General features: G+C 38.3%; 1 protein-coding gene across 2 annotated transcripts in view; it reads left to right on the top strand.

Annotated features, from left to right (window-relative positions):
• Positions 1 to 20,049, top strand: part of LOC109422734 (muscle M-line assembly protein unc-89) — an 88,409-nt gene that overhangs the window by 24,466 nt on the left and 43,894 nt on the right. For both annotated transcript variants that reach the window (XM_062842304.1, XM_062842303.1), the window contains exon 2: positions 13,379 to 14,456. In XM_062842304.1, coding sequence (XP_062698288.1) covers positions 13,490 to 14,456 — 967 coding nt within the window. In that variant the 5' untranslated portion in view covers positions 13,379 to 13,489. The remainder of the gene's footprint in view (positions 1 to 13,378; positions 14,457 to 20,049) is intronic.

Here is a 20,049-nt window from a genome sequence, read left to right as displayed (position 1 = left end):
AGTTTCGCACCACGATGGCGTAGTGCACGTTCAGCTTACTTGTCTGGGTCACATTGACCCTAACACCTTAATAGGGTTAACTGGAATTCTTCCGGTACATAAGTTTTTCAGAAAATCCCTACGGGTGATCTTCTGAAAATTCTTCTATGAGTTCCTCCGGATTTTTTTCCATGACTTTTCCAGGAGTTACATAAAGATTTACCATTGGAGATCAACCTAGAATTCCCACAATAGTTTCTTCGAGAAGCTCTTAAAGAAATTCTCCGAAAATTATAAAGAATTTGCCAAAGAAACTTATGTAAGGTTTTCCGATGGAACTCCTATAAGAATTCCTGGTACAAATTCTAGAGGAATTTTCCGGATAACTGGTTGATCTCCTACAGAAATTTCCAGTGCGTCCCCTGGAGGAATTCACGGTGGAGCTCCCGGAGGGATCCCGACTAGAAAATCATATCAAGTTTATATCATTTTGTGTTATGATGTTATAATGTTTTAATATAATGTGTTACCGCCACTACCCGATCAGAAATGAATAACAAAATCATAACCGGTTGAGTTATTTTTTCCTAAATATAGAAAAGAGTAGTAATTTCACTGTCTAATAGTGTCTGTGAACTACTCAGAAAATATCAAATACAATTCACAGCTTTGAAAGAAACTTATGCATCCAAAAGCAGTCACACCAATTTGAAGTGTTGGTGCCAAATTGATGCCGAATTTAGGTTATGATGGTTTAAATGCAAATTATAAAAAAAAATCCTAATTTACTGCAAGCTTGGAAGAAAGTATGTAAATATCTTAAGATTCAAGGAGGAACTCACGATTTATGAGTTATTCAAGAGTGTGATCCGATCAGCAGAAATCACGTTCTGTGGATATGTTCTTAGAACTTACTTACCTTACCAATCAGGCTAAGGCCGGGTGGCCTCTGCTGTACATAGTAGCCGTCTCCATTCCACTCGGTCCATGGCAGTTTGTCTCCAGTTCCACATTCAGCGTAGGGTCCGCGGATCGTCCTCCACTTGGTCGACCCACCTAGCTCGCTGCGCTCCACGTCTTCTTGCACCGGTCGGATGACTCTCAAGAACCCGACTAAAAAGGGTTGCTATCCGACATCCTGATGACGTGACCCGCCCACCGTAGCCTCCCGATTTTCGCGGTGTGGACGATGGTTGGTTCTCTCAGCAGCTGATGCAGCTCGTGGTTCATTCGCCTTCTCCAAGGCCCGTCTTCCATCTGCACTCCGCCGTAGGTGGTACGCAGCACCTTCCGTTCGAAAACTCCAAGGGCGCATTGGTCTTCTGCACGTAGGGTCCATGTTTCGTGCCCATAGAGGACGACCGGTCTAATCAGCGTTTTGTAGATGGTTAACTTCGTGTTACGGCGAACTTTATTCGATCGTAGAGTTCTGCGGAGTCCAAAGTAAGCACGATTTCCTGCCACAATGCGCCTCTGAATTTCTCTGCTGGTGTCGTTGTCGGCGGTCACCAGTGAGCCCAAGTACACGAATTCTTCAACCGCCTCGATTTCATCACCGTCGATATGAATTTGTGGTTGCGGGCGCGTTGATTCCTCCCTAGAGCCCTTTGCTATCATGTACTTTGTCTTCGACACATTAATGACTAATCCGATTCGTCTGGCTTCACTCTGTAGTCGGATGTACGTTTCCGCCATCGTCTCAAATTTACGAGCAATAATATCAATATCATCATCGAAACCAAGCAGCTGAACGGACTTCGTGAAAATCGTTCCACTCGTGTTCCCCGCTCTCCTAATTACACCCTCTAAAGCAATGTTGAACAGCAAGCACGAAAGACCATCACCTTGCCGTAACCCTCTGCGAGAGTCGAAGGGACTCGAGAGTGTCCCTGATACTCGAACTACGCACATCATTCGATCCATCGTCGCCTTGATCAACCGTATCAGTTTATCCGGGAATCCGTATTCGTGCATAATCTGCCATAGCTGTTCTCGATCGATTGTATCATACGCCGATTTGAAAGCGATGAACAAGTGATGTGTGGGCACGTTGTATTCGCGGCATTTCTGCAACACCTGGCGGATGGCGAACATCTGGTCCGTTGTAGTGCGTTCACCCATAAATCCAGCCTGATATTGCCCCACGAACTCTCTTGCAATCGGTGATAGTCGGCGGCATAAAATTTGGGAGAGTATCTCAGCAGTCGTTCTTAGAACACTAAGCTTAAAAACAGGCTCCGTCCCAGTTGCCATCAAAAATAACAAGATAAGGAATGTTTTTGCGCCAGTTAAAAGTTTAAAGGCCTATCACTTCAATCAACCGGACATATGTCAACCCATACTCAGCCTGAGCAGACATCAGTTGACCATGTCCGAATCGTGTGGGCAGATATTTTCAGCTACTGAATCATAAACTCACAGAATTTGTCGCGGATTGCGACAAATGCAGCTCACTTGACAAGTTTATGATCTTCCTTTTTCGATCAACGAGGGAAATTGTCATAGATCATGTACTGTACGTTTTCTGCTCGTTTGAGTGGTAACTGTAGTGGTAGCGGTGGATTAAAAATCCTGAGTAATCCCACAGGTGGCCACTAGGCAGCCGTAGAGGGGGCCTTGCCGCGGCCCTTCGTTCAACCAGCTCCGAGGGGAGGCACAAGTGGGCGGCAAATGTTTTCATCGCCGCATTCGCTTCGGCATCAGCATTACCAATGTAAAATGCGGTGGTCTTTTTATTTTGATACGATACCGTCCGATATTTTTAGACGGCCGACTCAGATAGAGACACACATTCGTTACCTACAAACGATTTTGTCAGTCAGTAGCCAGCAGCGTCATCGTTGTTGGTTGGTGCGCGGTGAGTCGAAATTGTTGGCTAGCCGGCGGCGCAAATGTGATTGAACCGTTGTTTTTGGTTGAGTCGTTGTTCGCAGTTGTCGCCTTTGTTGAGGGTTTTCCTCTATGTATTTACGAATGATGAGTACGTCACCGGGTAAGAGAAAATGTGCCAACCGGCCTTCAGCGGATTATACAACAGCGCGGACATTATTTTGAACCAAAGACTAAAGGGTGATTCGTTCGTAATCCGGATATATGTTTCGTAGTCTAATTGTGAGTTGAGATTTTCAGCTTCGTTTTGCTTATCTCAATTTTCACATCGTTGATTAGTTAGTTAGTTAGAATTTGTCATATTTTAAGATTTTGACGGCAGAATAGAAAACTGCCACAAAATCAGAGCACTTAGCAATTTCCATTGAAATACACATACGAGATGTTAGTTTACCTTCTCCACGTGTTCGACAAAGTTTGAGTACTGACCAGGGGCTACTAGAAATCCTCTACATAGAGATGAGCGGAAGTTGCATACGTCGATTCGGCAACGCTGTTTGTTTTGTTTACAACAGCTGCCAACACTTGCTACAAAGCTAGATGTTCAAACTTTGTGCGTGACTTCGTTGTGGTTCAAGTTGTTTTGTTTACATTTTCTAACTATGGTAGATTTTTTTTTCCAAATTTTTTTTGAAATATTGCTCCGCTATTTTAAATCTGAAATTCATTGCACAAGTGTTACGCTAATCATATCGGCAGAAGTGAAGCAAGAAGCAGCAATGGAAGTTTTTTCGACAAGTTCAGCAACAAAAGTGTCGCCATAAGCATGAGCTTTTGAAAGCAGAATTAATAAATTTTTATCTTTTTACTAAACATACATATGCCGCCAATTTCTCGATATTAAAAATAAATAATTTTTATTTATTTAGTTCCGATTGCAATACCATTCAAACGACGCCTTCCTACGAACGATAAGCATGTTCATTTGGCTTACACTTTGACAGTTCTCTCTGCACGATTGGCTCACAATGGCCGCCTCCGCAGATCTCTATAATGTAGGATTACTAGGGGCTACCACATGTGGTCATTCAATGTTTGGAATTATGACCGCAGATGGCAACACTGATCAATCTACATAAAACCGTCCAATAACTGGGGGTGTAGCTAATTAACAAGTAAAGTTTCAGCTTCTCTACCTCGGAATCGAAATCAGATAGAAATTTGTCATCTTCGGCAAAGTTGTTCAGAAGGACAAGAACATTCTGGCGATTCTTCAATTCATTGGTAATCTCAGCGCTAGATGGCGCTAGTCATAAGGTAAAGTTTTAGACTTCTCTATCTTGGAAACCACAGCAGATAGAAATGTGTAGTTCAAAATATTTCTCCGCTAGGCGGCGCTAGTTATAAAACGAAGTTTTAGACTTCTCTCTTTCAGGATCAAAAGCAGATAGAACTGTGTCGTCTCCAACAAAGTTGTTCAGAAGGACAAAATATTCTGGTTGTTGATTTTGCCGCTAGGTGGCGCTACTAATCAAGTTTATTTTAGACTTCTCTATCTCGGTAACGAAAGCAGATAGAAATGTGTCGTCTGCGACAAAGTTGTTCAGAAGAATAAGAACATTCTGGTGATTCACCAATTAGTTGGTGATTTAACCGCTAGGTGGCGCTAGGTTTTAGGTAAATTTTAAGACTTCTCTATTTCGGGATCGAAAGCATACAGAAATGTGTCGTATTTGCCAAAGTTATTCAGAAGGACAAGATCACTCTTGTTATGAACCAATCAGTTGATGATTTCGCCGCTAGATAACGCTAGTTTTCAAGTAATGTTTAAGACTTCTCTATTTTAGGATCCAAAGCAGAAATAAATGTGTCGTCTTTGATAAAGTTGTTCAGAAGGACAAGAATATTGTGGTGATTAACTAATTAGTTGGTAATTTCGCCGTTAGGTGGCGCTACTTATCAAGTAAAATTTAAGACTTCCTTATCTCGGTAACAAAAGCAGATAGAAATGTGTCATCTTCAACAAAATCGTTCAGAAGCACAAGAACATTCTGGCCATTAACCAGCTAGTCGATGATTTCACCGCTAGGTGGCGCTAGGTTTTAAGTAAAATTCAAGACTTCTCTATCTCGGGATCGAAAGCATATAGAAATGTGTCGTCTTCGCCAAGCTAGGTGGCGCTAGTTATGAAGTAAAGTTTTAGACTTCTCTATTCCGGAATCGAAAGTAGATAGAAATGTGTCGTCTTCGACAAAGTTGTTCAGAAGGGCTAGTATACTCTGGTGATTCACCAATTAGTTGGTGATTTCACCGCTAGGTGGCTAGTTATAAAACAAGTTTTTTTTATCCGGGGATCAAATAATTGCTTGCTTTGTTTGCACAATTTGAGATGGCAACATGTCAAAAGAGGGTATTCCAAAACAACAAGAATTATTTTTATTATACATTTTTTTCTGCTAAAACACCTTTCTCAAAATATATGATAACAATATTGTCAGCCGTTGAATTTAAGCGCTACATATAACGTCACACTAACTTGTTTTCTATGTTTATTGAACTGTTTTTGATTGAAGAACATCAATAATGAAAGAAAATTTTCTCCGTAAATTTCGATTATCCGTGGTGATTTTTGGAGTCATCAGGATAGGCGAGTCGGATTGTATTGAGCTGTATTGAGCTTTATTTAAATCTGCATGATGCATGAATCATGCATCAGTGTTGCCTGAACTTTAACATTGTCGAACATTTGAGTTGCCTACTTCACATCATATCGGAGATATTGAGCTGTATTTGATCTGTATGACCAGTGTTGCCAGCAATAATAATTTTTTGTGTCCCAACGTGCAACAATGTACTGCACTTGAGGTGCACTATAACATTGTCGAACATTCGAATTGCCTATCTCACACCATCAGAAGGCCGGCTCCAGAGGCACGTTATCCTCCATTTGGGACATTTGTGCCATATATCTCACACCATATCAGAGATATTGAGTTACGTCTAAGATGAGATTGTCCCGAGATACCTTCAGGAATTCTTTCCGGGATTTCTTCAGGCATTCCCCTCATTATTCTTCCCCGGATTCCTCCCGGGATCCCTTCAGATGGAGATGTTCCTTCCGGAATTGCGGTGGAGATTTCTCCTGGGATCTTTTCAGCGATTTCTGCAGGGGTCGCTTGAGAAAATCCTGAAGGGATTCTTCTAGTCATTCTAATCGGTATTTCTCCAGGGATTGAACTCCTTCATAGTTTATTTCCGGAATTGCTGATGTTATTCCATTGGGGATCCCTCCCGAAAAGAAATATAGAAAAAATATAGATTTGATGCCAAGATTTCGTAACGCAACCTTAGATGTTTTAGGTATTCGTGCCGGAATTTCCGATGGGATTCCTTAAAAATTTCTTCCCGAGTTTTTTCAGGGATTTCTTTATTAATTTCTTCTATGGTTCTTTCAGGGATTCTTGCTGAGCTTCCATCCGAGATTCCTGCCATGATTTCTCTAAGGATTCCATCAAGTATTCTCTACGGGATATGTTCAGGAATAAAATAATCCCTGATTTAGGAAATCTTGAAATGATTTTTTCAGAAATTCTAGCCGGCATTTCTTCTGGAATTACTTCACAGATTCCTCCTGGCATTCTTTCAAAGATTACTATTATATTCAGAAAATTCTAGTACTTTTCTTTCAGGTATACGTGCTAGCATTCCTTGAGAGAACCTTCTCGGATATTTTTTTATCAGGGATATCTTTCGGATTTCTCCCGGGATTTTCCCAGTAATTCCTTCCGGGGATTCTTTAGGTCGAGCTTCCAGCTGAGATTCCTCTCAGGATTCTACCAGATATGACTCCCAGAATTCCTTTAGGATATTCTCCCGGGATTCCTTTAGGGACTTCTGCTGGGATTGCTTTTAAAATCTTGATCTGACAAATGTTCTAATCGGCATTCCTTCAGAGGTTACTGCTGAAATTCTTTCAAAGAACCCTTCCGGGATTTTGTAAAGCATTCCTTTAGGGGTTCCTACTTGGATAGCTTCAAGGATTCCTCCTTGTATTCATTCAAAGATTCCTTCAGGGAATCTCGCGGGAGTCTTTCAGGTATTCATGTCAGGATTCTTGCTATGGTATCTTTAAAAATTCTTCTCGGGTTTTTGACATTCCTCAAGGGATTTCTTGTATGATTTCACCCGGGATTTTTTCAATTATTTTTCCAAGAAGTCCTACCGAGCTTCCAACCGGAATTTCTTCCGTGACCGCATGAGGGATTCCGAATGGGATATTTAATTTCTACCCGAGCAGAAGGGCATACCTTACAAATACCATGCGAAGAGCAACATGTGCTCTAATACCTAAAATTGTTATTGCCACGTTATTGTAAGAAATGTTATGAGAACATCACAATAACAGTTAGAGGTATTTGAGCAGAGTTTGGTATTGATGTAGTATTTGTTAGTTTAGCAGTGAAAATAACCGAAGAACAAGATTTGCTATTACATCATGAAGTCATCGAACATATGAAACATTTGATAACAAGAAATGGTATTAGTTTGTTATTCAATAACTTTGAAATAACAAATACAGCAATTGAAATTTTAGGTATGCATTCATTATTGAAATAACAAAACTTGTCATTTTCTAGGTGTTATTTATACAAAATTTTGGTATTCATTTTTGTTATTTTGCCTCTTATTACCACCTAATAAAGGGCATATCAAGGTATGGTAGTATTTAAGATAAATACCTTGATATGTTATTCACTTGTTATTTTCTTCTGCTCGGGTACTGTATAGGGAGTTTTGGAAGCGTTCTAGGGGATTGCAAGCGGTTTCCAGGGCGTTCCAGGGTGCTTCAGGTGGTTTCAAGGATGTTCCAGGCAGTTCCAGAGGGTTTCAAGAGCACTCTAGGATGTTCCATTTGGTTTTGGAGGTTCTCTGGGGTGTTTTAGAGTTATTTCAGGGGACTTCAGGAATTTTCAGAAGGATTGAGACTCGTTCCAAGACCCTTTGAAACCACCTGAAACGCTTGGAAACTTCTCTGGATCTTACTTTGAAACCACCTTGCAAGCCACATAAAAACCCCCTTGTCACGACTTGAAACTCCGCTGACACCTGACTTTCTGAAACCTCCAGAAACCACTCGCACTTCCGTTGAATGCCTTGAAACCCCTTACAAAACCCCTTGAAAATCCCTTGATGACCACCTAAAATTCGCTTAACCTCCTGAAATGTCTTGAAAGTTCCCTAGATTCCCCTGAATCCTAACTCTTAATACGCCTTGAAGCTTCTCTTAAACATTTCTAAAACCACCTTGGAAACCCCAGGTGCTCCTACGAAACCCTTCAAAAACTCCCATGAAGTTTTAAAATACACTGAAGTTTTTTTCTACGACGGTAAGGTACCGGGTAAAAAAATGCGTTATTTCAAAAAACGTCGTAAAAAAGTCAAGTCACGGTAGATGTGGACCTGACTATTTTACGCGTGTTTAAAAAAAACGCGGATTTTTTTGACGACGAATTTTGAAATTACGTGTTTTTCTTTTACGAAGGACCGCGTAAAAAAACTTCAGTGTAAAAATCTGCCAAATTTATAGTTTGAATCGTTCAACAATTAGCGAGAATCGATCAACATTAGGATGAGCTACCCAAGTAATCATTAAGCTGTAAAAATAGCATTAAGTCGGCTTTATAGTCGAATATAGAACCTGGCTAATAGAGCTAATTGGTTCAATATCCTCTTATAGAGCTGCTCAAAAGCCACTTTTGGAGAATTATTCGGCACATATACGCCCAACTTCAAGATATCGTACCAAGTCTCTGGAGCGAAAGTTGTCAAAAGTGAGACAAAGAAAAAAGAAAAAAAAATACCGTAAAATGGGGTGTTAAGAACTCATGGGGTGTTAAGGGATTCATCTTTACACACTACTTTGAAAAATCGCCAAACCGTAAAAAAATTATTTACTTATTCCAAATTCGCTTCAAATGTGTGTTGGGAATAAAGGCATACTATAAGGATTACCACTCATGAAAATACGTTTTTACTAGACATCAAAAATAGAACGACATTGCTTTTTCTCAATTTCGCTACCATTGAAACATTCATTTGTGAGGTCAGAAATATTATTAGGAAAAATATGTGAGTACTCGTAAGGTGTTCTACAACTCATTTCAAACGAAACTAAGGTAACATATTTGACTAAGGTGGTTTTCGAACACCGACATTTTTTGTGAAAAAAGTCTAGTACCATAAAATGGTGGGGTGTTAACCCTCTAATACCCAACCCCGCCTTTAGACGGAGTATAGTTTGAGCATTTTTGTAATTTTTGTTTCGTGGAAAATCAAAATTTTTATATTTTTGGCTGATATTTAGGACTGTTTTGTATATCTCAAAATGGTTTTTGGTGTATTTTAAAGCGTATTTACATTTTTTAAAAATCATAGAAAAATTGATATTTTAGTCACTTTTTAGAAGTCATTGTTTATTTTGTACTGAATCGTTACAATTAACATATTTTAAATTTTTCCCAAATCATTCTACCCTAGTTTAATAATTTAAGGGAATTGAATACACTCAAAAATTATTTTCCTTAAAATTACACGGAAAATAAAATTTCCAATGAAAAAAAATAAAAATAAAAATATTTCAACAATAATCATAAAATCTCAAAATGTTTTCATCTCAAAAAATCCGTACCCCAAATAGGCTTCCAGGAAAAACATAAAAGTGTGGGGATGTTCAAAAATAAAAATTAGAAAAATCAAAAACTGAAATTCACGAAATCGAGAAATCAAAAGAATCATCTTCTAAAACATGTTTAAATCGATTTTAGATGACGAAAAATGATATTTAGATCAAAATCAAAAATTTGGGTATTAGAGGGTTAAGGGATGAACTTTCTAATATAACTTTTTTATTTGTATCATGAAGTTTTGAGGCGATTGATTCATTGTATAGCAGTTACTATTCTGAATGACGTATTACGGATTTCATTTTGGGCCATAGACATCCCAACAGTTGCTATGGATGATAAATTCAACTAATAAAATATAGATCTTAAGAAACCAGTGTGAGATTGATACATATAATTAGAAAATTGGTCAAAGGCTTAAACTTAATGCCGCAGTAGTCCCCTCTTTAAAGAATTTTGTGTTCTTTAGGTGTTTTGTTATGTTTTAACGAAGGCGTATTCTTCAAAATATATTTTCCGTCTGTTTTCTTATTTAAATATGACTAATGATTGGTGCTAAAACGTGACAGCTTTTTGAAAATGTGGAATATGCTCACTTGTTTCATATATTATGTAAAGCAGACGGCCACGCAAAAGAAAGTATTTATGAAGATGACTCATGGCTGCTAAAATATCTCAGAATCTAAAATACGACCTACCAGCGGTGCTCCAGAGTAGAAATATCAGCATTGAATGCACAGTTTACACCCTGGGCCATCTAATGATGCTTGCATATAAAACATTTCAATATAAATGAGTTTTTAAGTGAACAAAAAACTATAAATACACATCCTTAGTTTACAACCTGTTGGTCAGTCTGAACTATTAAATTTTGTTACTCTAAATAGTAACTGTGAATAATGTGTTTGTTAAAAATTGAAGCCACTCAGGTACAATTGACGGTATTGTTTTTCATATTTCGAGAATTTAACAAAAAAAAAAAAACAGTACAAAAGTAGATGACAATGAAACTGTCCCTGCACCTTCAGGACTATGATAATCTTTTTCGGTGATGTTCAAGAAATATTACAATCACAGTTTACAATTAATCAATTTTTATCTTACCTTAAAATATAAGAACTTTTATATTCATTACCTTAAATTCCTTAACACCCCATTTTCATATTTTCCAAAAATTCGCACATTTTCTTAAATATCTTCAATTTCTCCAAAAAATCGTCAAATTTTGTAATCTATATGCGTAGCGGCAGCAAGACAATGATCGGACTGCTTTTCCTGAAAGTTTCAAGAAGGAGAACTCATGAATTAATGGGGACGAAAATTTGTTCCGTCCCTTAACACCCCATTTTACGGTATTTTGTTTACCTCCTGTTTTTTCTAACTTCTTTCGCTTCCATTGAAGCTACTTTTTTGCTACTTCATCCAGATTCTAGCTGTTGTCCTCCGGGTTCCTGATCGAAAGCCCAAATCCATTGCGTTTCCCATCTGCTCGACCAATGCACCAAGGGAGCAGTGTGAGTAAACTAGTATTTAAACAAAAAAAAAATAAACAAAATAGTTTGGACATTTCGAAGGTTTAAAATGATATGGGAGAGTAATGACTTAGTGGTAAGCTTGGTGGGGACGAATGCAGGAATTGATGCAGGAGAGGCAATATTTATATAAATGATTGGAAACGTTTCAGAAAAGGAGGGAAACGAGCTGGAGTTCGTCTTAGAACTAATAAACTATGAGAATCGTGTCTAGAATCACCACAATTGCTTGAAAAAAATGGAGCTATCAAGGAAACCAGATTCCATTATCTATTAAACAACAGCATTCCGAGCAGCATTCCAATAAAAAAAATATTCCGTTCCACCGATCCCGCCCGACATGGATGTTTAAAATGCATTGGTCATGATCGACTTGAGTCTAGTCTGTTTTGGTCGAAATCTATTTTGATTGATATAAACGTAATGTGCTCCAAGCCCTGTAACAGCACTGACAAGCTTCTTTACAGCTTGTGGACTTTATATAGGCTTACAGGGCTTATCTTAGTTCTTACTGTTTATAGTGCCTACAAGCTTTATAAATGCTTATATAGAGCTTTTTAGCACTGAAAAGCTGTTTAATGACCGTTATAATGCTCAGAACAGTGCTTAGTGGTTACCTGGGTAATTCAACGAACATTTGTGTTGTTTAATTAAAACATTTGTAGCGGAAGATCTAGACAGGACATAGCGCAACTTGATTTAGAAGTTCACAGGATATTTTTCTACTACCGTGGAATTATGCACGGAAAACCAGGGATGGAAAATGATGAAGATTGCAGCTGAGCAGGCACAAACCAAAACAAACAAACTCGTGAACAACAGGGGCCCGAGAATACTCGCACTTCTTTATTCGTGAGTAAACGAAGCTTGCAAGCACTCGCATGTGATTCGCGAAGCTTCGTGAGTTTTTTTGCATTTTGACGCAAACGCATTTTAACGACTGACAGTGCTGCTTTTCAGGAACAATGAAGCATAAAGCATTAGTTTATGTTGGATAATCACTTGATTTGCTATTATAACCACAACAAAATGCACTTCCCGCACCTCCACTAGTTCTTCACGAATAAAAGCTCATGAGTGTTTCTGTTTTTGTTTTGCTTCTTACTCACGAAGCAGGCGGGTGCGAATAAACTCGCACACTGTTTACTCTCGGAATCGTGAGTAAGCCTTGTGTTGGCTTTACAGTCGCGAATTGCTTCATGAGGAGAGTAATGCCATCACTGCGGAAAACAGGTGAAAACAAAATTTCCAGTAGCAACGGTTCAACAATTGGCAAATTACCCTATTTGGTTGTTAAGTTGGTTGTTGTGGTCATTTTAAGAACTGTACCAGATTGGCAAATGACGATTATCCATAATGGTGACTCGTCGTCTAAATGAATGCGGTATGCCACAATAGACAACTTATGGACGCAGTGGATCAAACTCTGGCAGATAAAATATATACCAAACAAAAATGTACACAGTTTTTATTCCAATAATGTTTTCAACTTATTTTTGGAATATACTATAAAAAGTTGCCGTACATTTTACGTCCTCTATAATTTTCCGGTAAGCTTTCAATCCATTAAGTTGAATTTTTTTAGTGTGATAAGCTTATATGTACTATATTTGTAAAAAAATAGTAATAAATTAAAATTTACAAATAACAAAACATTCAGTAACATGGAATGAACTCACTAAAATTGGAACTACGTCGACAATCAAATCAGGTCTTTCAAACTATCCGTAAGCTAAGTATTTTAGATCCACAACACTATCAGTATTTGGTATTACTATAAAAATAGCTTGCTAGTCTTCGGGAACCTATTTCGATTACAACGGATACTCAGAGATATTCTTAGGGTATTCCATTCCAGGTAATCCAAAATATCCTTCCTGGAATTCAGAATTTCAGATCGTTTTTTTTTCGTAAATTTCTTATTGTTCGTGAATTGTAAGTAATGCCAATTCGTCACACAATTTCAGATTGATTATTACAGCTATAGCTATTTATTTTATTAGTATATCTAAACATTAATTTTTTGAAAATTTTTGAAAAAATATAAAATTCAGATTCAATGAAGAATGATAAAGAGGAAGTTATATTAACTGAAAGAAAAATATTGAAAAAAGGCATTTCTCAAAAATATTATAACAAATCTCTAAATGAAGATTTGTACGTCCGGATTATAAATGGCCCATGCTTTCAGTACGTCGCGCGCGATTATAGAACCTAGTGGCACTTACCTTTCTCAGAAAGCGTGTTTTTAGTTTTGAATCTTCAGTTCGATCACCGCCTGTAAGGAAACAACACAAAGGAAAATTAGCCTTCTCATCGCATCGTGCTGAATAGTGGTGATGTTTTTAATTCTAGAACCAGCAATTAGTGGATGGTGGTGAATCAGAAGTCTGAGTAACTCAAGCGGAGATCAGTCATCTGCGCTAGTTCGTGTAGTTATAGTGAATAGTAGTTGTAGCGCATACCATGCCAGTGAATGGGAGCAATCGACCACCTTGGCTAAAGGATAGACTCGAAACAGTGAATAAAAACGTTCCACCGGCGTGGGCACGGAAGAATCCCACTACGACCGGCCCCGGCTCCGATTCCAAAGATTCCAAGTCTACCAGCAAAGCGGAAACCAGCGACAGCAGCAAAACGGCTCCGATAGTGAAGAAACCGACGACTGCTGCTACGGCAAGTGCGGCAGCTAAGGAAAATGGAGAACCACCAAAGACCTCCGTCAAGCTCCAATCGCGAGAGATCAAAGTTCCGGTCGTGGTTCAGCAGAAAAAGCCGGTGCAACCTCCGCTGACCAAGCCGGAACCATTGATCAAGAACACCACTCCGCAGATGACGGTCCTACGGGAACCCGCCAAACCTAAACCGAAACCCAAGGAACCAACGCCTTCCGACTCCGAAGAAGAAGAGGAAGAGGAGGAGGAAGAAGAAGAGGAAGAAGAGGAGGAAGAAGAGGAAGAGGGTAGCACAGAATATGAAACCGAGACAGAATCCGAAGAGGAGTCTCCCCCGCCGCCCCCGGTGAAAAAGCCGCAACCAAAACGGGAGCCATCTCCTCCCAAGCCGAAAATCCCCGTTCAGTTGAAGAAAGTCTCCAAAAGCCCGGAGAAAACTGACACCGATAGCAAATCTTCAAAATCGGAGAAATCTTCCTCACCGGAGCCGAAAACCTTCGTAAAACCGCCCCTGAAGAAAGTGATCCGGCCGCAGCAGGATGAACCGCAAAAGGAGCGGTCCAAATCGCCGGAGCCTAAGGGATTCCGGGTACAGTTGCGCAAGGTGCCTTCGAACTTGAAAGCACCCCGTCTGAAGGAAAAGCTACCGGAAGTGCAGCTGAAGCGCGTGGAGAAACCGTTGCTCGAGGAGAAACCCAAGAAGGAGGAAGCATACCCGCATAAGCCGTCGATGCTGAAGTCCGAGAGCAGCAAAAGAAGTGAGTACCAGTATCATTTCAATATTATATTATTGGGGTAAAGATAACCTTTCAATATTTGTTTCGAGATCTATTTTTTATCATTTTCTTTATATATTATTCATTTTTTTTATTTTTTATATTTTATTATTTGTTATTGATTACACCAGTTTACAGCATTTTTGAACTCGGTAAGCTGATGATCATTTTTAGGGTAGAATCATGCCCTGAGTTCGAAAGTGAAGATTAAAATTACAGTAGAGCGACTTTTCATAGCTACAAGGCTGACGATTTGAAATCGATTTTTGTTCTATCACAGCCAGTGAAGAGAATTGTCAGACAAAAGAGGCATAAAACAAGCAACAAAGAAGGTGCGACGATTACTCTTTATCCCTACTGGTAACAGATAATGACATGATCTCGAAATTTTTTGTTGCAGACAAAACGGAAGCTGAATTTGTTGCGTACTTTTCAACTCGTGAATAATCAATTATTACTAACCCAAAGTCGAAACTGTTTGATGATAGAGCTTCACCAGAGTTGCAGTGTTTACCGACTCGAAGTTACCGTTCGAAAATCGCAATGCAAGGCTTAAAAATCTCTATACTCGTGGTGTACGATGTTAATCCCATTATTTTCAAGTTGGGACAAGCTTATGTCGCATGGGTTTGTTTGTCGCAACAAATACAGGTTGCGACATTGTCATTATTGTTGCGCGATGGTTGAATTTTGATTCACTGATCACAGCGAAACAAAAATTAACTATTGGTCTGTTTCAAGAGCACACTTATGTGTCTCTGACAGATTTTGGACCGCTGAATCCGAATTCGGTCTCAGGTTAGCTCCAGCACGTCACAATTTTGATCTATACCTCAATTTATAGGGCAAAATATGCGGTTTTGGGCTTTTTTGACTGCAAGCATGAAAATATTTTTTAAGAAATTAAAGGGTAAATGTGTCAATTAACATATTAATTAACGACTCATGTAAACTATTTCGTTTTACCAAATCGAATTTGATAGTTTTAAACGATATATGTTAGGTACGATATTTCTCATACAAATCACCCTCCAAAAGTTGCATGCAAGTTTACTTACTAACATAAAATGCTTAAATCTTTCAAATTTAATTTAGTAAAACAAAATATTTTGCATGAATCGTAAATTTAGATGTTAATTGACCAATTTACTCTTTGATTGCTTAAAAAAATGTTTCCATTAAATTGCAGTCGAAAGAGACCAAAATCGTACATTTTATCCTATAAATAGAGGTACAGTAATTACCCGAAATTGTCAGATTTTTGGGCTGACAAAATCGGGTACCTGACAAAATCGGCACGTTTTTTTTAAATCATTTTATATTCATGAAAAAATTGTTCTGAGTACGTTAGAGACGGAGATAGGTGTGGTGGGTCTCCTTTGGTTTCGTGCAAATATTACGTAACGCCAATGAAGGGGGGTGTCAAGCGCTGTGTTACACTTCATACAAAATTTAAAAAATTCTCTTTCAAAAATAGTTACACAGTGGAGGGATAGCAAATAGGGTGCAAAATTTCCTTTTGTGGTAATAAATCTAATGAGTGTTAAGAGCACAGAAAAAAAAAATGTATTTGGTAAAGTTAACATTCAGTGCTTTTCGATCAAAAACGATCAATTCTGACTATACATGTCAATGGTTGCTCCTCCGTGATTGATCTGAACTAGTACCAATTGCACTGAGATCCAACTGAATAAGGGGCTGGGACATTCCACTTATTCTCGAAGTGCAATTTCAGCAGCTCATGCATATTTGATCAATAACGGCGCCGGCCAAGTCAGCTGGGAAGGGAAAGGAATGTTAGAGTGTTGCTACTAGAGACCGAGAGCACTCTGCGTCCCCACAACCCGCACGGACTGGGGTATTTGTTAGACGGAAAGGATGGCAGATCTAGGAGTCACCGTTGGGTCGGTGATGCGATCCATGGATAGGGGTTATTTATTGTGTTCGTGATAGATTGTGTGGTGAATAAGGTGAATGAGGTCAAGCGGCACAGCACGCTTTGGTTGCATAACTTATAGGCGTTATATATACGCTGTGCTGTGAGTGGAAGTCGGAAGGGAGGGAAACGACTTTTTTTCAATTCGTTTTTGGCTCTAGCGATGGCTATGAACATATGAATATACATGAGTTGTATATGTAGAGAAGAGAGAGCGAGAGAAAGTGGATAGAAAAATACAAAGTAGGATGAAAAGGACGGGCCAGGGATTGAACCCATGACCTTCTGCATACGAATCAGAAGCGGTAGCCACTAGACCACCAAGCCCGTCATTAACATTCAGTGCTTTTCACAGCAGAACTGTTAAATCTGGTTAATGCTATGGATCGCCAATCCGGAGACGGTGGGTTCGATTCCCGTTCCGGTCGGGAAAATTTTCTCGACTCCCAGGACATAGTGTATCATTGTACTTGCCAAACAATGTACAATGGCAGGCAAAGAAAGCCCTTCAATTAATAACTGTGGAAGTGCTATATGAACACTAAGAAGAGAGGCAGGCCAAGTTCCAATGCGAATGTCGAGCCATAAAGAAGAGGAAGAAGAACATTCCCGAAGGAATCGCGTAAGTAGTTTCTGCAAAAACGGGAGCTCCGGACAAAACCCTTGAAAATTTTCTGAAAGAATCCTTACTGCAATCTCCGTAGAATTCCCTAGAGCATAGGTTCCCAAACTTTCAGCTGCGCGATTCCCTTAGGCAGCTTACGTACTTTTCGCGACCCACCATAGAAATTCCCTAATTTGATGTCTGTTACAGTAAAATATTCGCGACCCCCTGGATGAATGCCGGCGACCCCCCCTGGGTGGTCGCGACCCACAGTTTAGGAAACCATATCCTAGAGGCATTCCTGGAGCATAGAAAGAATCCCCATTACAAACTTTAAAGAAATATCCATGGAGGAATTCCTGAAAAAAGTACTGGGGAAATATCTGGAGCAGTTTAAGGAGAAATCACAGCAGAAATGGGATGTTAAATTCTAGCATGAATTCCGGGAGAATTTCCAACAAGATTTTCTAAAGGATTTCAAAAGCAATACCAAGAGATTTTTGTATAGGAATACCAAGAAGTAACCCTGGAAAAATATCAAGAGGAAGCCCCGGGAAATCCATAGAGGATGCCCAATTGAGAAATTTAACAGAAGAATCATCGGGTTAAGTACGATTCCTTTGAATTTCACTAAGAATTTGCATCCTTTGACAGATACGTATTTCAACCTCAACTGTAAGGTCGTCTTCAGTGTCTTGTACTTGACTCGACTCAAGTACAAAACACTGAGGACGACCTTACAGTTGAGGTTGAAATACGTATCTGTCAAAGGATGCGAATTCTTAGTGGAATTCAAATGAACCGTACTTAACCCGATTTTCTTTTTATTTACAGATATTCTCCTAACAAGCCCAGGTTAATCATCAGAAGAATCATAGTGAAATCTCTAGAGGAATTCCTATATGAGTAATAACTAAAGGCATTATTAGAGGAACATTTTAAGAAATTCCTAGAAGGATCCCTGAAGGAATCCTAACAGGAATTATTGAAAAAATCCCTAGGAAAATCGCTAGATTTATTCATCAGTAGGTTGGCTCCAGGGGCACGTTCACTTCCATTTGAAAATTTTGTGCCTTCCGTAGATTTATTCATAGACTAATGCACGGAGGTTATTCATATATGAATTATTGCAGAAATATCTACAGAACTATCTGAATACATTACTAGAGGAGCTCATGAATAAATTACTGGATAAAGTCCTACAGTGATACCTGTAAGAATTTCTGGAGGAATCTCAGCAGGAGTTCCTGAAGAAATCCCTGTTAGCCATAGGAAGAATGTATGAACAATTCTTAGGGAAATAAAGCCTGCGCACTTTAGAATCGGTACACTTTCAACCGGCTGCAGATCAAAAACGGTTTAACCTAGAAAAAAATGTTGTAAGAAGCAAATGAAGCTTATTTATTGTATTTTGTAGGAAAAATATGAAAAATTCAGTTTTTATTTCTTCAAGATAAAATTTTGACCTGATTGTGAAATTCATACCATTTTATTCTGCACAAACCAATGATCGTCAACATTTGCAAATTTCACAGCTTACGGGCTGATATTTCCACAAGCAACAAAATTATATTCATCAAAGATATGGTCAAAACAAGTTACGACATTAAACTCTTGACAAATATGGTTTACAAGACCATAATAAACTTATAGCCTTATTGTCCATTCACGCTATATTCAAAACATAATTTCACTCAAAGTAATTTTTTATGAAAAAATATTTCCTGGGATCGTTTTTTGGATCTACAATTCCCCAATTCAAGTGGCCCAACTTAATTCATATCGAAACCTGGATTATTTTTGGAATTATTAGCAGTTTTCCCTCACAGTAGTCGGAAATTAACAGTCATAAGGCTAACTCCTCATAATAAGCCTAAAATAAGATTGTTTTCATGGATAAAACACTAAAAACCATATAGATTATGGAACTATAGATATGATTCTATGATCACACATAAAAAACTTTTGAGTAGATTCAGTTTTATTTAAAAAATCGTTAGATATTTCACGCCATCAAAACACATCCAATGAATTTCGTCAGCAATAGTCCATACAGCTTTCGAGCCACGATTATTTATATTGTTGCGCATCAAATCATTGGTTTCTTGTACCGTAAAATGGGGTATCTTTGATAATGGGGGTAACTTTGATAGTGCGACAGGCATGGTATAGTTTATCTTTTAACTATGATTCCTTCAATCAGTTAAGAAAAAGGCAAACGTAGATCAAAACTACACATAAAAAAGTCTATTTAAAACGTATTTTCATTAAAACCGAGTTTATATTAAACTTTTTGGGCAAAAAATAAAAATTGTTGATATTTTTGTTATTTGTCAACCCCTTCAAACAATCTGCTGTACGACTTTGTTTCAACCATTTTTTCAATAATTGGCCGCTTATTTTCGGTAGATTTATTATTGTAGATTCCAAATTTGCCCTTGATTCTCTTATCAAAGTGTGTTTTTACAAACTGGAATCAATTTTGTAAATTGGGACATAAATCTCCATACACCAATAAACGCCTAAAAGTATGCAATGTCCTTGTAATTTTATGTAAATAATATTGTTGTGTTCAAAATTTTCTTATAAAACGTTCAGAAACAACCTAAAAAAAGAGAATTTACCATGAATAGCATGTAATCATATGTCGATGTACCGTTAAAAATATATATTTTACAATGATAATGATTTTTGATAGCTAAACTCACTGTTTTTTTCTTCAGTCAGTACTCAACAAACTCATATATGTAGAATTTTGTGAAAAAAATCCTTATTTTACAATAAAATTTCAATCTATCATATTCCACAAGGCTTCTTTCATCATGTTCATACTCCTAAGATTTCAAGCTGTGAAGATTTTTTAGGATCTGATGTGTTTTTCAAGGCACTATCAAAGTTACCCCAAAATGAAAATATGATTCTTGCGGAAATGAAAAATTAAAAGTCCCCCAAAATATTTGAAATTATCGGATCTTACAATTGCAATTGATAACTGATACCGCAGTACTTGTTTTAAAAATATAAAACTTGGGGAA

The sequence above is a fragment of the Aedes albopictus genome, chromosome 3 (assembly GCF_035046485.1).
Source record: "Aedes albopictus strain Foshan chromosome 3, AalbF5, whole genome shotgun sequence".
NCBI lineage: Eukaryota > Metazoa > Arthropoda > Insecta > Diptera > Culicidae > Aedes > Aedes albopictus.
Note: the sequence above shows the minus strand (reverse complement) of the source record. Positions and strands in the feature narration are given on the sequence as shown.